General features: G+C 44.9%; 1 protein-coding gene across 1 annotated transcript in view; it reads right to left on the bottom strand.

Annotated features, from left to right (window-relative positions):
• Positions 1–624: 624 nt before the first annotated feature.
• Positions 625–19,965, bottom strand: part of LOC126293647 (uncharacterized) — an 81,714-nt gene continuing 62,373 nt past the window's right edge. The window contains exons 5-6 of the mRNA XM_049986926.1: positions 8,149–8,342; positions 625–712 (exon numbers count right to left, since the gene is read on the bottom strand). Of these exons, the coding sequence (XP_049842883.1) occupies positions 8,156–8,342 (187 nt within the window). The 3' untranslated portion in view covers positions 625–712; positions 8,149–8,155. The remainder of the gene's footprint in view (positions 713–8,148; positions 8,343–19,965) is intronic.

The raw sequence follows: 19,965 nt of genomic DNA, 5'->3' as shown, positions 1-19,965 counted from the left end.
TATAGGCCTACTAGTTGTGGTGTGTGTGTTGTGGAGACAAATAAATAATTTTGAGTCTGACTGGCTAAATAAACCATACACAACATAACAGCAGTAGGCTACCTGTAGACTTATCAGGTGGTGTCATATGGTTGCTGGTAACACAGTGTTTGAACCAGTCTTTGTGATAAACTGAATAAAATTAGACATCCAGGAGTGCAGACTGACACTGGCTTTTTATTGCATCACACATATGAACACAGATATGGACCACAGCTGGGACACACGAATGCATGTTTGTTCTCACAGAGAGTTCACAACTGTAGTGCATGACACATATGCACACTGGGATCAAACATGGTAACAATAGTGTGTTTCATCTGGTATCCACAGAATGCAAAAATGTCCTTAAAGTTCACTTGCTAGTCAGGTACTGGTAGAAAATGTATTGCCATTGTTGTTGTTGTTCTTGTTGTCGTCGTCGTCAAGGGTGTAGCTGTATGGGCCAGCTGATAGTATGCTTCTGCTGTTGGTGTTGTTGTTGTTGTTGCTGCTGCTGCTGCTGCTGCTGCTGCTGCTGCTGTTGCTGTTGTTGTTGCTGTTGTTGATGATGATGTTGCTGTTGCTGCTGCTGCTGTTGCTTCTGTTCACGTTTCTCTTTCCGGCTACCACTTCCTGCCACACCTTTCGTGCGCTTCCATTTCATACGCCGATTCTGGAACCACACCTTCACCTGGAACAGTAAATTCAGAGACCTATGTTTATGTGAAGGCTACTGATGGACAGAGACGAGAACATGAAGGAAGTGGAATTCAGTACACATCCAATATCAGAGAACATTTAGATGAACAACGAATCTATAGCTAGACAGTTCCTCTGTGTAATTTTCTTACACTAAGAACAATATATAATGCAGGGGTCACTGAAACGTTGCTACAAAGTTCGAGGGGCTGTAGACGGTGGCTTGAGGAATAAATCAAGGCTCTAAGCACTTTGAGACGTAACATCTGAGGTCATCAGTCGAATAAATCAAGGATAAGAACCCATATCCAGAAATGTCACCTAATGACGCCACAGAGCGTCGGAGTTATAGGCGCTGGCGCCTGCCACTATGCAACCCCTTTGACAGCAAACGGGACTTTTCACAGTGATAGACAGTAGGCAGAAAGTCTTGCAATATGATGAGATTTTCACTGTGCAGCGGAGTGTGCGCTGATACGAAACTTCCTGGTAGATTAAAACTGTGTGCCGGACCGAGACTCGAACTCGGGACCTTTGTCTTTCGCGGGCAAGTGCTCTACCAACTGAGATACCCAATCACGACTCACGCCCCGTCCACACAGCTTTACTTCTGTCAGTACCTCGTCTCCTACCTTTACAGAAGCTCACCTGCGAACCTTTCAGAACTAGCACTCTTGAAGGAAAGGATACTGCGGAGACATGGCTTAGCCACAGCATCGGGGGATGTTTCCAGAATGAAATTTTCACTCTGCAGCGGAGTGTGCACTGATATGAAACTTCCTGGCAGATTAAAACTGTTTGCTGGACCAACTCCAAATTTTTCTTTTGTTCCTTTCAATGCTTCCTCAATGAACAGCTTGAATAATATCTGGGATAGGCTACAACCCTGTCTCACTCCCTTCTCAACCACTGCTTCCCTTTCATGCCACTCACCTCTTGTAGCAACCGACTGGTTTGTGTACGGGTTATAGGTAGCCTATCGCTCCCTGTATTTCACCCGTGCCACATTTAGGGTTTGAATGGCGATATTCTAGCCAACATTGTCAAAAGAATTTCCTTAACCTATCTTCTATGAGGAGTCACAGCGTCCGTATGGCCTCGTGTGTTTCTGCATTTCTCCGGAATCCAGACTGATCTTGCCCGAGGCCGGCTTCTACCAGTTTTTCAAAAATGTTCAAATGTGTGTGAAATCTCATGGGACTTAACTGCGAAGGTCATCAGTCCCTAAGCTTACACACTACTTAACCTAAACTACCCTAAGGTCAATCACATACACCCATGCCCGAGAGAGGACTCGAACCTGCACCGTGACCAGCCACAAAGTCTATGACTGCAGCGCCCTAGACCGCTCGGCTAATCCTGCGCGGCTCTACCAGTTTTTCCATTCTTCTGTATAGAATTGGTGTTTGTATTTTGCAGCCGTGACTTATTAAACTGATCGTTCGGTAATATTCACACCTATCAACGACTGACTTCTTTGGTATTGGAATTATTACATTCTTGTTGAAGACTGAGGGTAAGTCGCCTGTCTCATATATCTTGCTCACCAGATGGGAGAGGTTTGTCACGGCTGGCTCTCTCAAGGCTATCAGTAGCTCTTAACACTCCAAGGGTCTTTTTTCGACACCAGTGCTAGATCCGATATGTCGCGTCGCAGTGACCTCAGTCTATAAAGTCAGTAGAATTGCGAAAGGTGTCGGCGCGGTGGTCGGCGTTTTGCGCTGGTCGTGACGCAGGCCGTGCTTTGGTGGTCGTGAGGTAAGCACGGAAGAGCGACGGACAGCCAAACATCCGGCCGGCACTAACAAACGCGATCACTCGGTCTGTCGAGCAACACACCCTCAGTGTGTATACCGTCAGCTGCCTTGCCGCTAACCGAACGTACGAGTTCGTGGCCTGCGATTAGCACACGCCGCGTCCTTTTTGGAGAAGTCTGAGGAGGGGGAGGTATTTATTTTAAAATCTTGAACATGTCTTTAAATACAGCAAATGTATGATAGTAAACTTGGAAAGTTATTTTATCCATGTTGGATGTTGTGAACCTCGCGGCCGTTACTGATAGTTGGTGATTGCCGGCCAGAGTGGCCGAGTGGTTCTAGGCGCTACAGTCTGGAACCGAGCGACCGCTACGGTCGCAGGTTCGAATCCTGCCTCGGGCATGGGTGTGTGTGATGTCATTAGGTTAGTTAAGTTTAAGTAGTTCTAAGTTCCAGCGGACTGGTGACCTCAGAAGTCCCATAGTGCTCAGAGCCAAGTTGGTGAATGACACAAACAGCCACAAGTGCTTTTTGAATGTTTTATTTTACTGCCATAATAGGTTTCAGGCTACCATCTACAGATGGCTAACATTTTTCGTTACATAGATGCTTTGGTGAACAGTATGTCGCTGTTCTACGTTTGTGTATTTAGTCCCACTTTATCAGTTGTTTCATCAATAAAAATACGCCAAAGTGCTTGCATTTATATACAAGGTTTGGAACTTAAATAGTGGCAACTACACTCCTGGAAATTGAAATAAGAACACCGTGAATTCTTTGTCCCAGGAAAGGGAAACTTTATTGACACATTCCTGGGGTCAGATACATCACATGATCACACTGACAGAACCACAGGCACATAGACATAGGCAACAGAGCATGCACAATGTCGGCACTAGTACAGTGTATATCCACCTTTCGCAGCAATGCAGGCTGCTATTCTCCCATGGAGACGATCGTAGAGATGCTGGATGTAGTCCTGTGGAACGGCTTGCCATGCCATTTCCACCTGGCGCCTCAGTTGGACCAGCGTTCGTGCTGGACGTGCAGACCGCGTGAGACGACGCTTCATCCAGTCCCAAACATGATCGATGGGGGACAGATCCGGAGATCTTGCTGGCCAGGGTAGTTGACTTACACCTTCTAGATCACGTTGGGTGGCACGGGATACATGCGGACGTGCATTGTCCTGTTGGAACAGCAAGTTCCCTTACCGGTCTAGGAATGGTAGAACGATGGGTTCGATGACGGTTTGGATGTACCGTGCACTATTCAGTGTCCCCTCGACGATCACCAGAGGTGTACAGCCAGTGTAGGAGATCGCTCCCCACACCATGATGCCGGGTGTTGGCCCTATGTGCCTCGGTTGTATGCAGTCCTGATTGTGGCGCTCACCTGCACGGCGCCAAACACGCATACGACCATCATTGGCACCAAGGCAGAAGCGACTCTCATCGCCGTAGACGACACGTCTCCATTCGTCCCTCCATTCACGCCTGTCGCAACACCACTGGAGGCAGGCTGCACGATGTTGGGGCGTGAGCGGAAGACGGCCTAACGGTGTGCGGGACCGTAGCCCAGCTTCATGGAGACTGTTGCGAATGGTCCTCGCCGATACCCTAGGAGAAACAGTGTCCCTAATTTGCTGGGAAGTGGCGGTGCGGTCCCCTACGGCACTGCGTAGGATCCTACGGTCTTGGCGTGCATCCGTGCGTCGCTGCGCTCCGGTCCCAGGTCGACGGGCACGTGCACCTTCCGCCGACCACTGGCGACAACATCGATGTACTGTGGAGACCTCACGCCCCACGTGTTGAGCAATTCGGCGGTACGTCCACCCGGCCTCCCGCATGCCCACTATACGCCCTCGCTCAAAGTCCGTCAACTGCACATACGGTTCACGTCCACGCTGTCGCGGCATGCTACCAGTGTTAAAGACTGCGATTGAGCTTCGTATGCCACGGCAAACTGGCTGACACTGACGGCGGTGGTGCACAAATGCTGCGCAGCTAGCGCCATTCGACGGCCAACACCGCGGTTCCTGGTGTGTCCGCTGTGCCGTGCGTGTGATCATTGCTTGTACAGCCCTCTCGCAGTGTCCGGAGCAAGTATGGTGGGTCTGACACACCGGTGTCAATGTGTTCTTTTTTCCATTTTCAGGAGTGTATTTATTCACAACCGATACAAAAGAGTTACATATTCGCACCTGTTACTGTTCTGCAAAGTAGTCGCTATCGTTGTGTAGAACCCGTTGCCAGCGATGTTGAAGGCCTAGTATACCGTTAGCAAAGCCCGTTCTGTTGATGGTGCGAATGGAGAGGTGTGCTGCCCGTCGAATCTCTGGAACAGTTCTGAAGCTAATGCCACGAAGTGGTTCCTTCATCTTCGGAATCAAATCAAAGTGACAAGGACTCAAGTCCGTGGAGTATGGTGGATAGTACAGTGCTTCACACTCCCATCGACCGAACAGAGCAGCCACAGCTTGCGCTGTATGCGCCCGCGCATTGTCGAGCAAAATGATGGGTGGGTTGCGTAAAAAGTGTCGCCGCTTCTTTCGCAAAGCTGCTCGCAGGTGATGCTCCAAAAAAGGAAAAGTAATAGTGTGCACTGACGTTCTGCCGTGGAGGAACGTAATGCTTTAGGATAACACCATGACAGCCGTACACGAGTCTTTAGACCGCTCCATTCGCACCATCAACAGAACAGGCTGCGCTAACGGTATACTACCCCTTCCACATCGCTGGCAAGGGGGTCTACACAACGCTGGTGACCACTTTGAACAACAATAACAGGTTCAAACATGTAACTCTTTTGTGCTCACTTACATACATTCCAGGAGACTGCGGTTCGTTTTTTTGTGGTCCACGTAGTTTTCTAGCGCGATGTAGATGTTCTTGAATTCCATAAATGGAAGCACTTTATCTTATTTTATTGATGAAACAACTGATAATGTGGCGCTAAATACTCAAATATCCTTGTGCTGTGTGGAGCAGACGTACATGCTGTTAACCACAACATCTATGTAACGAAAAATGTTAGCCATCTGTGGATGGGCTTGGTAGCCTGAAACCGGTTATGGCAGTAAAATAAAACATTCAAAAAGTATTCGTGGCTGGTTGCGTCATTCACAACCGCTCGCTCACAGAAAGACGCGCACCTAAAGACTGGAAAATTGCTCAAGTCACACCGATACCCAAAAAGGGAAATAGGAGTAACAGACTTTGAACACAGAACTGTAATTGAAGCTAGATGCATGGGACATTCCATCTCCGAAATCATTAGGGAATTTAGTTTCCCAGGATCCACAGTGTCAAGCGTTTGCCGAGAATATCATATTTCACGCATTATCTCTCACCGCAGACAATGGAGCGGCGACGGCTTTCACTTAACGACCGAGAGCAGCACCGTTTGTGTAGAGTTGTCAGTGCTGACAGACAAGCATAACCACGTAAATCAATGTGGGATGTACGACGACCATATCCGTTAGGACAAGGGAGAGGGGGGGGGCGGGGGACGAAGTCTAGCGTTAGCAGATTATGGCAGTAGACGACGGACTAGAGTCCCTTTGCTGACCCACAGACAATGGAGCGGCGACGGCTTTCACTTAACGACCGAGAGCAGCACCGTTTGTGTAGAGTTGTCAGTGCTGACAGACAAGCATAACCACGTAAATCAATGTGGGATGTACGACGACCATATCCGTTAGGACAAGGGAGAGGGGGGGGGGGGCGGGGGACGAAATCTAGCGCTAGCAGATTATGGCAGTAGACGACGGACTAGAGTCCCTTTGCTAACAGCAAGATGTCATGTATAGTGCCTCACCTGGTCTCGCGAATGTATCAGTTGGACCCTTGATGACTGGAAAACTGTGGCCTGGTCGAATGAGTCCCAGTTGTAGTTGGTATCAGCTGATGGTACGAGTCTAGTGTAGTGCAGATCCCACGAAGCCTTGGACCCACGTTATGAACAAGGCATTATGCAAGCTGGTGGTGGCTCCATAATGTTGTTTACATCTGGTGAGCAAGATGTATGAGACAGGCGAAATATCCTCAGACTTCAAGAAGAATATAATAGTTCCAGTCCCAAAGAAAGCAGGTGTTGACAGATGTGAAAATTACCCAACTATCGCTTTAATAAGACACAGCTGTAAAATACTAACGCGAATTCTTTACAGACGAATGGAAAAACTAGTAGAAGCCGACTTCGGGGCAGATCAGTTTGGATTCCGTAGAAATGTTGGAACACGTGAGCTAATACTGACCTTACGACCTATCTTAGAAGAAAGATTAAGGAAAGGGAAACCTACGTTTCTAGCATTTGTAGATTTAGAGAAAGCTTTTGACAATGTTGACTGGAACACTCTCTTTCATATTCTAAAGGTGGCAGGGGTAAAATACAGGGAGCGAAAGGCTATTTACAATTTGTACAGAAAGCAGATGGCAGTTATAAGAGTAGAGGGACATGAAAGGGAAGCAGTGGTTGGGAAGGGAGTGAGACAGGGTTGAAGCCACTCCCTGATGTTATTCAATCTGTATATTGAGCAAGCAGTAAACGAAACGAAAGAAAAATTCGGAGTAGGTATTAAAATCAGTGGAGAAGAAATAAAAACTTTGAAGTTCGTCGATGACATTGTAATTCTGTCAGAGGCAGCAAAGGACTTGGAAGAGCAGTTGAATTGATTGGACAGTGTCTTGAAAGGAGGGTATAAGATGAACATCAACAAAAGCAAAACGAGGATAATGGAATGTAGTCGAATTAAGTCAGGTGATGGAGAGGGAATTACATTAGGAAATGAGACAGTTAAAGTAATAAATGGAGTTTTGCTATTTGGGTAGCAAAATAACTGATGATGGTCGAAGTAGAAAGGATATAAAATGTAGACTGGCAATGGCAAGGAAAGTGTTCCTGAAGAAGAGAAATTTGTTAACATCGAGTATAGATTTAAGTGTCAGGAAGTCATTTCTGAAAGTATTTGTGTGAGTGTAGCGATGTATGGAAATGAAACGTGGACGATAAATAGTTGGGACAAGAAGAGAATAGAAGCTTTCGAAATGTGGTGCTACAGACGAATGCTGAAGGTTAGAAGGGGTAGATCACGTAACTAATGAGGAAGTATTGAATAGAATTGGGGAGAAGAGGAGTTTGTCGCACAACTTGACTAGAAGAAGGGATCGGTTGGTAGGACATGTTCTGAGGCATCGAGGGATCTCCAGTTTAGTATTGAAGGGCAGCGTGGAGGGTATAAATCGTAGAGGGATACCAAGAGATGAATACACTAAGCAAATTCAGAAGGATGTAGGTTTCGGTAAGTACTGGGAGATGAAGAAGCTGGGTGTTTGTGTTGACCTCGTCATTTCATCATCATCATCATCATCCGTGATAGTGGCTAGTTTGGACTGCGTAAAAAAATGGAGTGTAAAAAAATTGGGACTTTGCATGGGCGCTGATGACTGCGCAGTTCAGCACCCCACAAACCAAACATCATCATCATCAACGACTTGTTCAATCCATTCCACGTGGAGTTGCTGCACTAAGTCGAGTAAAAGGAGGTCAGACTTGATATTATGAGGTATCCCATGGCTTTTGCCACCTCAGTGAAGAGTGGCATGCAGAGTGCGGCTGTAGATGTAGGTGTAGATGCAGATTCAGATGCAGATGCAGACTGTCGACTGACCTGCCGCTCACTGAGGTCCAGTAGGATGGCGATCTCGTAGCGGCGCAGCCTGGTGAGGTAGTTGGAGCGGCAGAACTCCTCCTCCAACTGCCGGATCTGCGACTTGGTGAACGCCGTCCGCTCCTTTCGCGACTTGCCCGTCGACGTCTGTGTCGTCGTCGTCGACGGCGCTGCCGCGTTCTGCCTGTCTCCACCTGTAGGACACACAAGAAAAAAAACTATTTGAAAAACACATGCCAAGAGAACTGCTTCACAAGCAGAATTTGGCTTCTGGAACAGAATTTTATAGCTCCAAATGTCACCCTATTGTGACAAAGTTAGACACATTGGACAGTAATGGAGATCCTTTTTCCTTCTAGTGCTGCACTTGTGCATATCTCTGTTACTCTCTAACATTCTCTGCCTCGTGATGACTGGGTGTTGTGTGATGTCCTTAGGTTAGTTAGGTTTAAGTAGTTCTAAGCTCTAGGGGACTGATGACCATAGATGTTAAGTCCCATAATGCTCAGAGCCATTTGAACCATTTTGAACTCTCTAACATTGATGGATTGCTGGTAACAGATTGCATACGTGAATAAGTTTAGTATAAGTCTGTGGTTAATATTTCCATTTGCTTAAAGAGATTCCTGCAAGAAGTTCGTGTGTGAACTCCACACATAATTCTAATTTCTTTCTTTTGTGTAGTGGATACTTTTGCCTAAGCTAGGATTTACTTCAGAGTACCGATAAATTAAAATATGTCAAGTATGTTATCTTAGTGACGTCTCTGTCTTCACTGTTGACAGTTGTTTGTGATGGGGACGGCACTCGACTTGGGTAGTTCGTGCAGCAATAGTGCTGCAGTAGTGTAACTGTCAGCATTTCTGCCAAGTAAACAACAGGACCCGGGTTCAAGTCCCGGGCGTGGCACAAATTTCAGCTTCTAACATTATCATAGTTAATTATTCTTATATGAAGAGTAGCCAAACGAAAAGTTTTAGCAACTCTACTATACTGTTTTTCCCAGTTTCCATCAATATCAACGCCTAAGGACTTACAATTTTCTAATCCGCTAATATTAGGTAAATAGGAGGTGAAAATGTTATTGACAGGATAAAACGGAATGAACTGCAGCTTATGAAAGTTTAAAACTAGCCCATTTGCGCATAACCATTCAGTAACCATCATTTAATGTTTTATCTGTAGATCTATCTCTGTTCGGCTACACAACAACACCTGTATCACCAGCAAAAGGACTGACACTGGCTTGTCATTCAAATAAAATGGTTCATAACTGACATATACCAAGAACAGTAACTAGCCAACAATCGAACCCTGTGAGGCCCCCTTTGTGGCCCCCTTTGTAATTTCTCCACATCCTGATCCTGTGGCGTCCCACTCTGTGGTTGGTTGGTTGGTTTGTGGGATTAAAGGGACCAGACTCCCACTTCGTGCTACAGGAACAGCCTAGGGTAGCTTTCCGCATACTGTTTCTTAAATAAGAATTAGACGAGGCACTTTCCGAGCAACGTATTACATACAGTACGTATTATAACATACACTATGTGATCAAAATTATCCAGACCCCTGGCTGAAAATGACAAGTTCGTGGCGCCCTCTATCGGTAACGCTGGAATTCAGTACGGTGTTGGCCCACCCTTAGCCTTAATGACAGCTCTCCCAGACATACGTTCAGTCAGGTGCCGTAAGGTTTCTGTGGGAATGGCAACCCATTCTTCAGGGATTGCTGCGCTGAGGAGAGGTATCGATGTCGGTCGATGACGCCTGGCACGAAGTCGGCGTTTCAAAACACCCCAAAGGTGTTCTATATGATTCAGGTTAGGACTCAGTGCACGCTAGTCCATTACAGGGATGTTACTGTCGTGTAACAATTCCACCACAGGCCGCGAATTTTGAAGAGGTGCTCGATCGTGTTGAAAGATGCAGTCCCTGTCCCCGAATAGCTCTTCAACGGTGGGAAGCAAGAAGGTGCTTAAAATCATCAATTTAGGCCTCTGTTGTGATAGTGCCATGCAAAATAACAAAGGGTGCAAGTCTCCTCCATGACCACAATAACACCACCGACTTTTACTGTTGGCACTGCACATGTTGGCAGATAACGTTCACTGCGCTTTCGCCATACACACGGCCTACCATCGGATCGCCACGTTGTGTACCGTGATTCGTCACTCCACTGTTGAATCGTCCAGTGTTTACGCACCTTACACCAAGCGAGGCGCCGTTTGGCATTTCCCGGCGCGATATGTGGCTTATGAGCAGCCGCTCGACCATGAAATCCAGTTTTCTCACCTCCCACCTAACTGTCATAGCACTTGCAGTGGATCCTGACGCAGTTTGGAATTCCTGTGTGATTGTCTCGACAGATGTCTGCCTCTTACACATTACGACCCACTTCAACTGTCGGCGGTCTCTCTCAGTCAACAGACGAGTTCGGCCTGTATGCTTTTGTGCTGTACATGTCCCTTCACATTTCCACTTCACTAACACATCGGAAACAGTGTACCTAGGGATGTTGAGGAGTGTGGAAATCTCGCGTGCAGACGTATGACACAAGTGACACCCAATCACTTGACTAAGTTCGAAGTCCGTGAATTCCGCGGAGCGCCCCAACCTGCTCTCTCAGGATGTCTCACGACTACTGAGATCACTGATATGGAGTACCTGCCAATAGGTTATTGGCGGTGTCCGGATTCTTTTGATCTCATAGTGTATCTAGCTTCCACCTTCAAAGCTGTAAAATAAACTGATACAAACCTCTCGCTTGCAGGTACAGTTTTGAAAGCTGTATCTATGTTACCAAAAGCATTCCAGGTCATTTTTAGCCCAAAGTCTGTTTCTTTTGCTGCATACCGAGTTAATGTTTTCGTACACTCTCAATGGCCGGGAGAGCGGTGTGCTGACGCCATGTCCCTGCATACTCGCATACAGTGACGTCTGTGGGCTGACGATGACACGGCGGCCGGTCGGTACCGTTGGGCCTTCATCGTCTGTTCGGGCGAAGTTTTGTTTCTTCAGGCATTACAAGACAGAGATTTGATTTTCTTCTTCAATGCACACTGATCAGTGAACTGAACTGTATACAACGTGGCGGATACATTTGTCTAGATCGGCTGCTGATATGATGTGCCAAAGAACTTGGTATGTGCACAGATATGACACACTTCTGGAGTTACTGCAAAGAAGCTTCTTAGTAGTAGAGATAATTTTATACAGTTAGGCATTTAGTTATTCAGGTTTGACAGATACTGGTAATGGCCAATGAAAAATTTTCTTTCTGTTTAATCGTTTGTATCATTTCGAATTATAGGAGTCTTATGATATTTTAGAGGTATATATATTTTTTTTTAATTCTAGCTGACCGTTCAGTATGCAGTCATGTTTACTGCTAATGTAACCGTATACTTGTAATTCCTGCAACATATTAACCTGTACTTTTTTCGCGAAAATGTAATATCTCCAATTTTTCTTCAATCCTCATATCTGTCTTTCCGCTTTGGGCCAAGCGAGCAACGTGATTTGAGTTGTTTACGCTGTTCAGCCTGAGACAAGCCACGGCATCGTAAAGTGAAACTCGAATCTCTGTCTCGTAATATGTAAAGGAGGGTTTTTCGTGACATAAGTACAGGGTGTTTATATATGAATATCGGGGCTTTAACGTTTTATATTATTTATTATATTAAACTTACAGTTATAATTGATATGTAAAATGAAAGAGCAACTCAAACAGTTTTACCAAGAAACCTTATAACTGCTCAATGTGAGCACCATTTGTCACACGGCACACATCAAGTCTATAATCAAGCGCTGGATAGATCGCAAGGGGCCCAATGACAGGACTTTCTTTGCATGGCCTCCACCCGACCTAACGCCGTGCGACTTTTTCCTTTGGGGCTTCTTCAAGGATCGTGTGTAAGTGCCTCCGCTAACAGCAGACCTCCCTGAATTAGGAAACCGGATTGAAGCAGCTGTTGCTACGATCGCCGAAGATACACTTATCAACATTGGGGAAAAAATGGTTTAAATGGCTCTGATCACTATGGGACTTAACTTCTGATATCATCAGTCCCCTAGAACTTAGAACTACTTAAACCTAACTAACCTAAGGACATCACACACAACCATGCCCGAGGCAGGATTCGAACCTGCGATCGTAGCGGTCGCGCGGTGCCAGACTGAAGCGCCTAGAACCGCTCGGCCACTCCGACCGGCAACGATTGTGAAGAACTCAGCTATAGACTTGATGTGTACCTTGTGACAAATGCTGCTCACATTGAACATTTATAAGGTTCTTGGCAAAACTGTTTGAGCTGCTCTTTCATTTGACATATCATTTAAAACAGTAAGTTTAATATAATAAATATTATGAAGCGTTAAATATCCATTTATATACACCCTGTACAATGTGTGCGTGTAAAACTATGTAATCACAAAAACTTTGTTAAATTTTAGAACGCAAATGTAAAATCTTTGTTAAATTATGCAGTCACGGAAACTATGTTAAATTTCAGGACACGAATGTAAAACTTGCGGAGAAGTCAACAACACTACAGTCTGACAATGGCCTCAGTCCCGGACTAGAAACGGTACAATAAAATCATTTAAAGAAAAATTGTGGTTGATCAGAGTATTTCCTACAGTGCAACGTAGGGATGAGTTACAACATCGCCTGCGCTCCAAACCCCTGCGTGCAACATGACCGCTTTCTCTGTTTCTGGCTCTTGAAGAATAGGCCGCCAATCCCCCACAGACGTTCACACACGTCATTAAAAGTGTCCCCAGCAGAGTGCAAGGCTTCATAAAAGCGAAGAGTGGACAGATACTGTATTGAAACTTCCTGGCAGGTTGAAACTGTGTGCCAACGCTACTCATTTCCTTTCCTTAATGAAATTTTCACTCTACAGCGGAGTGTGCGCTGATAAGAGACTTCCTGGCAGATTAAAAGTGCGTGCCAGACCGAGACTCGAATTCGGGACCTTTACCTTTGGCGGGCAAGTGCTCTACCAACTTTTTTTTTTATTTTGTTCGGTGTTGTTAGCTTCGTTTGGTGTGGGCTGACGTCACGTGACATCCGTTCAAGTTGATCGTCGATTATTTTACTCAGTTTTTTTTCTTACGGAGGACAATCGGCCCTCAGACAGAACACGCTGAGCTACCTTGCCGGCGATCAACTCAGCCAACCAAACACGACCCAGGACCCGTTCCCACAGCTTTACTTCCGCCAGTACCTTCAAACTTCACAGAGGCTCTCCTGCGAAACTTGCAGACCTAGCACTCCTGGAAGAAAGGATATTGCGGATAGGTGGACGGGCCGTGAGTCGTGCTTGGGTAGCTCAGTTTGTAGAGCACTTGCCCGCGAAAGGCGACGGTCGCGAGTTAGAGTCTCTGTTCCGCACACAGATTTAATCTGTAAGTAGGCTGTTTAGGTTTTTATGTTGGTAACGCCACGTAGCGCTCTGTATGAAAATCACTGGCTGTGCTGTGTGCAGTCTGTGGCTGGTTGGACTCATTGTTGGAATATTCGCCATTTTAGTGTTGGGCAGATGGATGTGAACAGGGCGTAGCGTTGCGCAGTTGGAGGTGAGCCACCAGCAGTGGTGGATGTGGGGAGAGAGATGGCGGAGTTTTTGAGAGGGGATGATCTGGACGTGTGTCCATCAGAGACAGAAAATTTGTAAGACTGGATGTCATCTACATCTACATCTACATGACTACTCTGCAATTCACATTTAAGTGCTTGGCAGAGGGTTCATCGAACCACAATCATACTATCTCTCTACTATTCCACTCCCGAACAGCGAGCGGGAAAAACGAACACCTAAACCTTTCTGTTCGAGCTCTGATTTCTCTTATTTTATTTTGATGCACATTCCTACCTATGTAGGTTGGGCTCAACAAAATATTTTCGCATTCGGAAGAGAAAGTTGGTGACTGAAATTTCGTAAAAAGGTCTCGCCGCGACGAAAAACGTCTATGCTGTAATGACTTCCATCCCAACTCGTGTATCATATCTGCCACACTCTCTCCCCTATAACGTGATAATACAAAACGAGCTGCCCTTTTTTGCACCCTTTCGATGTCCTCCGTCAATCCCACCTGGTAAGGATCCCACACCGCGCAGCAATATTCTAACAGAGGACGAACGAGTGTAGTGTAAGCTGAAGCTGTCTCTTTAGTGGACTTGTTGCATCTTCTAAGTGTTCTGCCAATGAAACGCAACGTTTGGCTCGCCTTCCCGACAATATTATCTATGTGGTTCTTCCAACTGAACTGATTATGTATATAATGACTTTTGAACATTATTAAGGTAAACTCATTGTTTGTTCTTTATCAAAATCTAACTATGCCTATCAGTAGTTAGTGACTTCAGTTGTTAGAATCTTTTATTTAGCTGGCAGTATTGGCGCTCGCTGTATTGCAGTAGACCGAGTAATGAAGACTTTTGTGAGGTAAGTGATTCGTGAAAGGTATAGGTTATTGTTTGTCAGGGCCATTCTTTTGTAGGGATTATTAAAGTCAGATAGCGTTGCGCTAAAAATATTGTGTGTCAGTTTAATGATGATCAGATTAAGTAAAGAGAGAAATGTTTGAGTACGTTCAGTTTTGCTCAGCTGTTTGAAAATCAAATAACGTAAGGGGTTTACCAGCACAGTAATTCACTAATTTTTCTAAGGGGACGTTTCAAATCTACTAGGAAGTTTCAGCGCATACTGCGCTGCAGAGTGAAAATTTTATTCTGGAAGCATCTCGTATTAACCTCCACTGGTAGGTGTATGGATAGTTTTGATTTGACAGTATATATGGCACTCCTGTTAGGCAGAGATGTCCAGTTACAGTGTGCGGTGGTATCTGGACGTCAGCGCGCCTTCTCTGGTCCTTCCGTTTCGGCATTTTCAGAATTCCGCTCCACATCTGGGGACTCGTCATGGCGCAGACGGGCAGAGGGCGTTTCCCGGATGGCAGCTGGAGTCTCCAGTTTCTAATTCTGGAGTTCGCGCTTGCGTGTCGCCAGATAGCCATCGGCGTCTCCGCCTGGAGGCGTCTGCAAGGCCGGACGCCGCTTCTGGAGCCAGGCGGCTTTGACAAACAGCTGCTGCAGGAAACCACGGCGCCCCTCCGCGCCCTCCCAGTAAATCTGCATCCGCAGAGTACGTTAGTGGACGCTTATCACCCATTCTCTTTTCGCGTTCTATTCACGGGTGGCGCACAGGAAGAAAGGGAGACTCAAAACATTTATCTATCGGCGGGAACATGTATAATAACTACGCTATCTACTGTAAAGTATATGGACAGCAGTCACTATACCTTGGAATGGGCCGTGTTCACACTACGCCTTTATGACGGCTTGAAATGTTCTCAGGACATATTCAGTGAGCTGTCTGAATGTCTGCCGAGGAATGGCAACCTATTCTTCCTCCAACGCCGAAACTTGAGAAGGTACTGATGTTGGACGTTATCGTCTAGGGCGATGCGGCCGTCCAACCACCTATGGAGTTTGACGATCTGAGGAGCCAACTGGACAGGATTTGGCAGATAACCCTCAGGAGGACATTCAACAGCTCTGCATGTCAGTGTCAACACGATTAACTGCTTGCATCTGGACCAGAGATGGACCTATGCGTTATCGACTTGCTCAATTTGTGAAGCTCTTTCTCTTCAATAAATCATACAGTTATCCTGAAATTGTAATTCTTTCGTTTTGCGCGGTTTTTTTTCGCCTTGGAGTGTGTTACGATGAAGAGGTTTCCCTTAAGGAATCACAGTGTTAGGGTTTTACAAGTATTACATATTCACTGAAGTTGACGAGTACGCTTCATTTTCAAAATAAATGCCAATATGGAATCAATTCGTTAAACTTTTCCCAAATGCGGATACGAGCGGATCTTGCAACCCTACTATGCTCATTAACCTCATTTACCCAGTAAGAGAAAAATAGTAGGAAGAATTTAATGATGTTCATTTCCAGATCGGTCGCTCTGAAGTCCAGTAGCTAAATTTCCGTTCCGCGGTTTGTTTGTGGTACAACACACGGCCAAATTTAATTGAGAACGGTTGTCATAACTCGCTTTCTGCGAAATTATAATTTTTCAGGGAACGCCAAAGACCGTTTAGGCATGAAAATTTTGCAAACGTCACTCATGATATATTAATTTCCAAACAGCGATTGACGTGAATCTTCAGGTTTTGGCGGCGCTGCTCCATTAAGTTTCGGGTGTGCAGCGGAAAGAATTCTCCTTCTTCTTAAAAATGGAACAGCGATTGACGTGTCCGTAAATCAAAACAAAAATGTACATACGCATATTTGAAAAATACCATGAAAATATCAATTTTTTTCAGATATTGCTTTCTGAATAACGTATTGATGTATGACTATTTCTTATCGTCTATTTCGCAAGCAAGCACATCAGACGAATATAACACGTGTAAATTTTTAAAGTATTACTGATGTAGGATACGGTAGTTACATTAAGACAAATATTAGAATAGTTTAAGTCAATCCAATTAACATGTTTATAGTCCAGTGTCTAAGTAGGTTTCACCAACATCTACGTTGCGACACATCACTTATACTGGGTGACTAACGAAGATATGCAAATATCTTAATATGTTATTCTACAAGTAAAACTAAAGGAAAAAGTTCACATAAACGTAGGTCCGCAAGTGTTTAGTTACGGAGTTACGGCTAATAAAAGATTTTGCCTGAACTTTAGCAACTTCGCTAATAAGAAGCTATCACAAAACTGCACGAGGTTAAAGTAAAGCACGATTTCCATTTATTTTGTTGTTACTGGTCTGGTGAGTCTAATAAAACATGTCCCAGGCGTGTATCTGCAGTAGTTTTTCAGAACATCCAGAGGAGTTTCGTTCATCTTCGCTATCTGGCTTAGTTCCTGTTTTCTTTCGATGTCAAATAATAAAGCGATTGAAAGATAATATTTTCTCTTCATACTCTTGTGGCATTTTCTGAGATGTTTTGGTTTTGGCTCACATGCTAAGTCCATGATGCTTCATAAACCTGTAGCACCGACCAACCGCACACTTAAAGTCTGTTAAGTTGCACTGTAACGCTAGCTGAGGACAGTATATTTGAATCATTTTTGTATTAATTGCAATGCCATTTTGATGGTGTCCTAGAATCTACTTAAGTGCGTCATGTTCTAGCTCTTGCCATTTGTCAACCAATCCTTTATTTGCACATTTAGGCTTCCTCATTTTTTTCATTTCTTCTTTACTAGCCCACCAATCGCGAATGTTTTTTTCTTCCGTTGGTGGAGGGCCGAAATGCCGCTCAACCAGTCCATGTTCTTCTGCATATGCCATTACTTTCAATTTATAGCCCGTATCATGTGAATACTTTTTATTTTTATCCATTACGAAAACAGCTACTAACAAAAATATTGTTCTCTTACTGATAACAAAAATCACTTTCAATGCAAGTTCGCTGGCCCTGTAGACTGCATGACCCATCGTAGGATGGACAGTGTTCTGGGTTTCAACAATGGCGGGGCGGGAGAAAGCCAGTGTCAGCAAGCTTGTGGATCCCTGCAACTCATGTCCGTCGCATCGGTGCACTGCTTCTGCCAGTTCGATCCAGTGTTGCCAGATAGAGAAAGGTTTCCCGCGGCATCGAATATATGGCCATTTTTAAGACTGGAGGGATTTTTAAATCAAACAATGGACATTTTTATATTAATTTCGAATATAAGCGCACTTGAATTTAGGAGACAATTTTTGGAAGAAAAAGTGCGTCTTATTGACCATAAAATAGGTAAAACCACTCGATAGTCCCATCACTAGCGCTGCTAAACACGTTTCTACATCTACATCTACATGACTACTCTGCAATTCACATTTAAGTGCTTGGCAGAGGGTTCATCGAACCACAATCATACTATCTCTCTATCATTCCACTCCCGAACAGTGCGCGGGAAAAACGAACACCTAAACCTTTCTGTTCGAGCTCTGATTTCTCTTATTTTATTTTGGTGATCATTCCTACCTATGTAGGTTGGGCTCAACAAAATATTTTCGCATTCGGAAGAGAAAGTTGGTGACTGAAATTTCGTAAAAAGGTCTCGCCGCGACGAAAAACGTCTTTGCTGTAATGACTTCCATCCCAACTCGCGTATCATATCTGCCACACTCTCTCCCCTATAACGTGATAATACAAAACGAGCTGCCCTTTTTTGCACCCTTTCGATGTCCTCCGTCAATCCCACCTGGTAAGGATCCCACACCGCGCAGCAATATTCTAACAGAGGACGAACGAGTGTAGTGTAAGCTGAAGCTGTCTCTTTAGTGGACTTGTTGCATCTTCTAAGTGTCCTGCCAATGAAACGCAACCTTTGGCTCACCTTCCCCACAATATTATCTATGTGTCCTTTCAACTGAAATTGTTCGTAATTTTAACACCCAGGTACTTTGTTCAATTGACAGCCTTGAGAATTGTACTATTTATCGAGTAATCGAATTCCAACGGATTTCTTTTGGATCTCATATGGATCATCTCACACTTTTCGTTGTTTAGCGTCAACTGCCACCTGCCACACCATACAGCAATCTTTTCTAAATCGCTTTGCAACTGATACTGGTCTTCGGATGACCTTACTAGACGGTAAATTACAGCATCATCTGCGAACAATCTAAGAGAACTGCTCAGATTGTCACCCAGGTCATTTATATAGATCAGGAACAGCCGAGGTCCCAGGACGCTTCCCTGGGGAACACCTGATATCACTTCAGTTTTACTCGATGATTTGCCGTCGAACTATGACCTTCCTGGGTGGGAATTCATTTCGCTTCGCGACGGTACCCTTACACCGGCAGAGGACGCGACAACACCGATAGAGTTATCACGAATGTCGAAATCGGCCACTTCACTATTATTTGTCTCTGCAGCCTGCATATCTGCCACAATCTCGGCCGCGGTGCTCTTCCACGCCTTGTCTAAAACAAGTGCCATGAATGCGAGAGAATTATCGTTCTCGTCATTTTGCTTCGAGACCTCCCACGATGAACACGGTCGAAACGACGAAAGTATTTTGTGGCAGCAGTGACAGATTATGCCGTTTAAAGCAAAATTTTGTGATTCTTTTTAAAGGATGATGATGCTGTGGTGTATGGTAAGAAGTCGAGTGACTGTAGGAAGATATAAGACGGTTTAGACAAAATTTCTAGTTTGGTGTGATGTGCGACAGCTAGCTCTAAATGTGGACAAATGTAAGGTTATGAGGATGAGTAGGAATAACAAATCTGTAACGTTCTGATACAGTATTACTAGGGTTCTGCTTGACACAGTCAAGTCTTTTAAGTATCTCGGCGGAAAGCCGCAAAGCGATGTGAATGGAACGAGCATGTGAGATGGTGGACTTCGGTTTATTGAGAGAATTTTAGGAAATAGTGGTTCACCTGTAAAGGAGACCGCATCCAGGACGCCGGTGCGACCTATTCTTGAGTACTGCTCGAGTGTTTGGGATCCGTACCAGGTCGGATTGAAGGAAGACATCGAGGCGATTCTGGGCGGGCTTGTAATATTAGTAATTTGCGCCTCGCAGACATTAATATACGCTCAATAGTAAACGCCTAATGGCCTAAAGTTATCGAACAATTGTAAAGTAAAAGAAATGAACCATCGCATAGTAGCGACAGAATCTATTATTGTTTATCTTTGCCATTCTTGCGCGGTGTCTGTAAATCTCTATGTACATGTATCGATCAATGATATAGAAAAGAAATTTTGTTGTTTCAAGACAGATGAGGCATTGGGCGCCTCACTTTTTACTGCTTGTGTTTCATGAAAGGCGGACGCATACTTGCTGC

The sequence above is a fragment of the Schistocerca gregaria genome, chromosome 10 (genome assembly GCF_023897955.1).
Source record: "Schistocerca gregaria isolate iqSchGreg1 chromosome 10, iqSchGreg1.2, whole genome shotgun sequence".
NCBI classification, from domain to species: Eukaryota; Metazoa; Arthropoda; class Insecta; order Orthoptera; family Acrididae; genus Schistocerca; species Schistocerca gregaria.
Note: the sequence above shows the minus strand (reverse complement) of the source record. Positions and strands in the feature narration are given on the sequence as shown.